The sequence below is a fragment of the Physella acuta genome, unplaced genomic scaffold (genome assembly GCF_028476545.2).
Source record: "Physella acuta isolate Inbredline_101_S28 unplaced genomic scaffold, ASM2847654v3 ptg000222l, whole genome shotgun sequence".
NCBI classification, from domain to species: Eukaryota; Metazoa; Mollusca; class Gastropoda; family Physidae; genus Physella; species Physella acuta.
Window position 1 is genome coordinate 278,045 of NW_026731741.1, and position 6,709 is coordinate 284,753.

General features: G+C 40.2%; 1 protein-coding gene across 1 annotated transcript; it reads left to right on the forward strand.

Moving 5' to 3' along the window:
* On the forward strand, positions 1 to 5,619 carry LOC131937806 (uncharacterized). The gene is made up of 3 exons (XM_059295450.1): positions 1 to 97; positions 891 to 1,886; positions 5,035 to 5,619. Exons 2-3 carry the CDS (start codon positions 977 to 979, stop codon positions 5,358 to 5,360), a joined length of 1,236 nt encoding a protein of 411 aa, XP_059151433.1. The 5' UTR covers positions 1 to 97; positions 891 to 976; the 3' UTR covers positions 5,361 to 5,619.
* The last annotated feature ends 1,090 nt before the right edge of the window (positions 5,620 to 6,709 follow it).

The window sequence follows — 6,709 nt, forward strand, 5'->3', positions numbered from 1 at the left end:
GGCGGAAGTGACATATTTCTTTCAACAAACCATTCCATGTAGACAGTAAGAAAACAGAGCAAAGTTTTTGTCAACCAAACATATTTTTTTAATTCCGGTAATTAATTAATGTGTAATTGATTAATGTGTTGCTTATTTAAAAGAAATTGATGTAGCATATTTAAGGAATACTGTTGCTTTTTTTATTTTTTTAAATTAAAGTTCTGATAAATCTTATCGAATCCCAATCAAAGAGGTGATTAAGCATTTAAATATTTACAAAAATAGAGTACAGACACCATGTTTGGTTAGAGTTTAGAGATTTAGATATAGTCTAGCTGGTATTAAGCGTAGATCTAGATTTATATGATTATAAAAAGTTGAATGTACGGGTTTTAAAAAAAAAATTCTTAAGTTTGGAGATAATTCTTTTTGTAGTCGTATTAGTTAGAATCATTTAAGATTTGAAATATTCAAAAATACATTTTTTAAATTTGTCACATGGTATTTTAAACAAAATATGCTCAATATTGTCATGTAAAAATTATACGTAACTATGGGAACAATGTGATATTTTAATTTAAAAAAAAAAGGATTAACAAAGGGGAACGAATAGTGTCAAAGAACTCTTACAAGTGCCTTGGTTTAAAATATTTACAGGAAGACTGATTGAATAAACCAACCAAATTCGGCTTTACAAAAGTCAGGGTAAATATATATATATATATATTTACACACACACATATATATGTATATATATATATATATATATATATATATATATATATATATATATATATATATATATATATATATATATATATATATATACATATATATATATATATATATATATATATATATATACATGTATGTATACTATAGTCTCAAACTACTGTTGTGTTTTTCAGGACACCAATAACACCTCTGCTAAGAAAAAAAACCACCATCGCAGTCTGCATGGAGATGTTCAGGAAATGACGCAGATGGTGTCAGGATGGCAAGCGGTAGCCCACGTCACGTGACTCGCCCAACCAATCCCACCACCCCATCCCACGAACCCGTGGACCCAGATCCCCCCACCCCAGAAGCGGAGAGTAGCCAGTATGAGGACCCACCCACCGATAGCAATTACACCTTGTACTATGACTGTATCGAGCCTAGCGAAGCCAATGATTACACTACGGACGCTATTGTAAAGGGTGCTTGGGTTCTAGAAAACGAAGATGAAGAAGAGGATGAAACTGACAAAAGTCTCCTTGTCAATGAAGTAAAATTTAGACATTTTACAGAGGATAAAAGCGTCAATGTACGCATGAGTCCATACAAATCATCCCATGCTGATCACGGTGTACGTCTAGTTCAAGACGACGCATCTAGTATCGAAAAAAGCGGTGATGGCGTCAAGATCGACGTTGAGAAATCCGAAACAGACTGTGCTTGCTCGAAGACCAGCACTACATCTCTCAGCCACACCCCGCTGACGAAAAAAGCTGAAAGCAACTTCACCACAACCAAACCCGTATTCGCAGACGCCTCGCACAATTTCGCGTCTACAATCACCGTAAGCCCCATCAGCGGCATCAACCCTCTGCATATGGCGAGTACAATGCAATTGTCTGCAATCGCTCTAATCGCCACCCAGCGAATCGAACGTCAAGGTACTCTAGGTGATACAGTTAACCGGGTGTTTACACTGTCACCTCGAACTACGGGAGAAGGTGACGAGTCACAGCCCAGCGGAGACATTCTTGTTTGTGAGTACACTTTAATGGAGCCGAAACGCGAGCACAGTGCCGCTGCTAAGGAGACAGGAGATGACGTCAGCATACGCATTGAACTGGGGATCGAAGAGGATGCACAATCAGCTGGTGGAAAATCGGGTGGAGAGAACTGTGATGGTGTCCGTGAGTCTTTGGATAAGCTTGTATACATATGTACACCTCCTAGAAATACACATAAACTATCCCCTTCAATCTTTCTCTCTCTCTCTCTCTCTCTCTCTCTCTCTCTCTCTCTCTCTATATATATATATATATATATATATATATATAGATATTAGAAAAAACATATTTTCGAATGTTACGAAATGTAAATTAGCCGCATGTAAAAGCTAAAATTCCCTCTTCCACCAGCTAAAACCTAACATTCCACCAACTTCCACCATCTTCCACCAGCTAAAACCTAACATTTCACCATCTTCCACCAGCTAAAACCTAACATTCCACCATCTTCCACCAGCTAAAACCTAACATTCCAACATCTTCCACAATATCTAACATTCCACCATCTTCCACCAACTAAAATCTAACATTCCACCAACTAAAACCTAACATTCCACCATCTTCCACCAACTAAAATCTAACATTCCACCAACTAAAACCTAACATTCCACCACCTTCCACTAGCTGAAATCTAACATTCCACCAACTAAAACCTAACGTTCCACCATCTTCCACCAACTAAAACCTAACATTCCACCACCTTCCACCAACTAAAACCTAACATTCCACCATCTTCCACCAAACTAAAACCTAACATTCCACCAACTAAAACCTAACGTTCCACCACCTTCCACCAACTGAAACCTAACATTCCACCATCTTCCACCAACTAAAACCTAACATTCCACCAACTAAAACCTAACGTTCCACCACCTTCCACCAACTGAAACCTAACATTCCACCATCTTCCACCAGCTAAAACCTAACATTCCACCACCTTCCACCAACTAAAACCTAACATTCCACCATCTTCCACCAACTAAAACCAAACATTCCACCACCTTCCACCAACTAAAACCTAACATTCCACCACCTTCCACCAACTAAAACCTAACTTTCCACCACCTTCCACCAACTAAAACCTAACATTCCACCAACTAAAACCTAACGTTCCACCACCTTCCACCAACTAAAACCTAACATTCCACCACCTTCCACCAACTAAAACCTAACATTCCACCATCTTCCACCAACTAAAACCTAACATTCCACCACCTTCCACCAACTAAAACCTAACATTCCACCACCTTCCAGTATCTAAAACCTAACATTCCACCTCCTTCCACCAACTAAAACCTAACATTCCACCACCTTCCACCAACTAAAACCTAACATTCCACCACCTTCCACCAACTAAAACCTAACATTCCACCACCTTCCACCAACTAAAACCTAACATTCCACCACCTTCCACCAACTAAAACCTAACATTCCACCAACTAAAACCTAACATTCCACCATCTTCCACCAACTAAAACCTAACATTCCACCAACTAAAACCTAACATTCCACCACCTTCCACCAACTAAAACCTAACATTACACCACCTTCCACCAACTAAAACCTAACATTCCACCAACTAAAACCTAACATTCCACCATCTTCCACCAACTGAAACCTAACATTCCACCATCTTCCACCAACTAAAACCTAACATTCCACCAACTAAAACCTAACGTTCCACCACCTACCACCAACTGAAACCTAACATTTCACCATCTTCCACCAGCTAAAACCTAACATTCCACCACCTTCCACCAGCTAAAACCTAACATTCCACCACCTTCCACCAACTAAAACCTAACATTCCACCACCTTCCACCAACTAAAACCTAATATTCCTACATCTTCCACCAACTGAAACCTAACATTCCACCATCTTCCACCAACTAAAACCTAACATTCCACCAACTAAAATCTAACATTCCACCACCCTCCACCAACTAAAACCTAACATTCCACCACCTTCCAGTATCTAAAACCTAACATTCCACCACCTTCCACCAACTAAAACCTAACATTCCACCAACTAAAACCTAACATTCCACCACCTTCCAGTATCTAAAACCTAACATTCCACCACCTTCCACCAACTAAAACCTAACATTCCACCGACTAAAACCTAACATTCCACCACCTTCCAGTATCTAAAACCTCACATTCCACCACCTTCCACCAACTAAAACCTAACATTCCACCACCTTCCACCAACTAAAACCTAACATTCCACCACCTTCCACTATCTAAAACCTAACATTCCACCACCTTCCAGTATCTAAAACCTAACATTCCACCACCTTCCACTATCTAAAACCTAACATTCCACCACCTTCCACCAACTAAAACCTAACATTCCACCACCTTCCACAAGCTAAAACATAACAATCCACTGTCTTTCACCAACTAAAACCAAACATTCCACCATCTTCAATCAACTGAAACCTAACATTCCACCATCTTCCACCAGCTAAAACCTAACATTCCACCACATTCCACCAACTAAAACCTAACATTCCACCACCTTCCACCAACTAAAACCTAACATTCCACCACCTTCCAGTATCTAAAACCTAACATTCCACCACCTTCCACCAACTAAAACCTAACTTTCCACCATCTTCCACCAACTAAAACCTAACATTCCACCACATTCCACCAACTAAAACCTAACATTCCACCACCTTCCACCAACTAAAACCTAACATTCCACCATCTTCCACCAACTAAAACCTAACATTTCACCAACTAAAACCTAACGTTCCACCACCTTCCACCAACTGAAACCTAACATTCCACCATCTTCCACCAGCTAAAACCTAACATTCCACCACCTTCCACCAACTAAAACCTAACGTTCCACCACCTTCCACCAGCTAAAACCTAACATTCCACCACATTCCACCAACTAAAACCTAACATTCCACCACCTTCCACCAACTAAAACCTAACATTCCACCACCTTCCACCAACTAAAACCTAACATTCCACCACCTTCCACTAGCTGAAACCTAACATTCCACCAACTAAAACCTAACATTCCACCACCTTCCACCAACTAAAACCTAACATTCCACCAACTAAAACCTAACGTTCCACCACCTTCCACTAGCTGAAACCTAACATTCCACCAACTAAAACCTAACATTCCACCACCTTCCACTAGCTGAAACCTAACATTCCACCAACTAAAACCTAACTTTCCACCACCTTCCACCAAATAAAACCTAACATTACACCATCTAAAATCTAGCATTCTACCATCTTTCACCAGCTGATGCCCTGAACACCAACACCAATGCTTTAGCCGAGTCGTTGGCCAAGATCGAGCAGGAGGAACGCGAGTGTACTGAATACCTGAGAGACGAGAGAATGGCGGACAGGATCCAACAACTCATGGCCGAGAGGGACGATCTCGAGTTCAAAACCCACCTCCTCCTTGCATGGAACTCTATCCTCTTCTTCTTCCTCGTCAGTACTCTGATCTACGCATGCGCATGCGTCTGTGGCTTCCGGAAGTCCTTTACTTGTGGGGAAACATGTCTCCGGCGAGAGAAGCAGCAGGAAGAGCAACCAGTGCATAAGAAATGGTGGGAGTAATTCGATGCCTGGAACAGCGCGGTGCGATTTACTGTTTATTTTGTGGTGGGAGGTGAGAGAACAGCGTGGGCAGAAAGTGTCCCAAATATCGTTGGCAATGTTCCATCGCCATTAAAAGTCGATGGTTTAAAAAAAATGATTACATCAAAGAAAATAGAAACATCACTCGTCACATTTTAAAATAGGGACTACATTTTAAGGGAAACATCAAGGTTGAGTTGTTATTGTAACGTATGAAGAATAAACTAAACGCATTTTGGAAATTTAAAATGGAGTATATAATTCAATAACGAATGCATTGTTTGAGTTGATTTCACAAATTTATATTACTTTATTCGTTATTTTCATTTTCGATAATTTCGTACGAAAGACGATATTTCTCTTTTTTTTCTTTAAATCTCTCGTATTCACAAAACAATTAGAGAGATCAACATTAAATGGGAAACAACATTCAAATTTCAAATAATTTGATCTCTTAAACTCAGTTTTTGATACCTTTATTACGACACATTTATCCTTTTTGTTGAGGCAAAATTTAATTGTTGGCGTTAGTTAATGACCACTATAAAAATGAAAATTACAATAATTCAGAAATTTAGGAATTATTTTGATTCATATCTATAAACTATGTAGCGTTTTATATGACAGACTCTATGAAGCTTTTACCTATTGATTTCAACTGATTGCTTCATGCCTGCACAAGTAAAGCTATTTTGCTTTTCCTTTTTGTTCCGTTATACAGTTTTTGTTTTGTTATTTCTACCTTCAGTTAAAAAAAAAACCAAACAATCGTTAGGCATTTATATTTTTTGTTACTATTTCTTCTAATAACTCTGGTTACTATTCGTCAGCGCCTGCGATACTGCTGATTCTAATGTACGTAGTAACTTCCTGTCTATTGGGTTCATCAGCTTTGTGGAGAGAGGGGTCTGATACACGGGCTACATCTAACCCTGGAGAGAGGGGTCTGATACACGGGAAACATCTGACCCTGGAGAGAGGGGTCTGATACACGGGAAACATCTGACCCTGGAGAGAGGGGTCTGATACACGGGCTACATCTGACTCTGGAGAGAGGGGTCTGATACACGGGCTACATCTGACCTTGGAGAGAGGGGTCTGATACACGGGCAACATCTGACTCTGGAGAGAGGGGTCTGATACACGGGCTACATCTGACTCTGGAGAGAGGGGTCTGATACACGGGCTACATCTGACTCTGGAGAGAGGGGTCTGATACACGGGCTACATCTGACTCTGGAGAGAGGGGTCTGATACACGGGCTACATCTGACCCTGGAGAGAGGGGTCTGATACACGGGCTACATCTGACTCTGGAGAGAGGGGTCT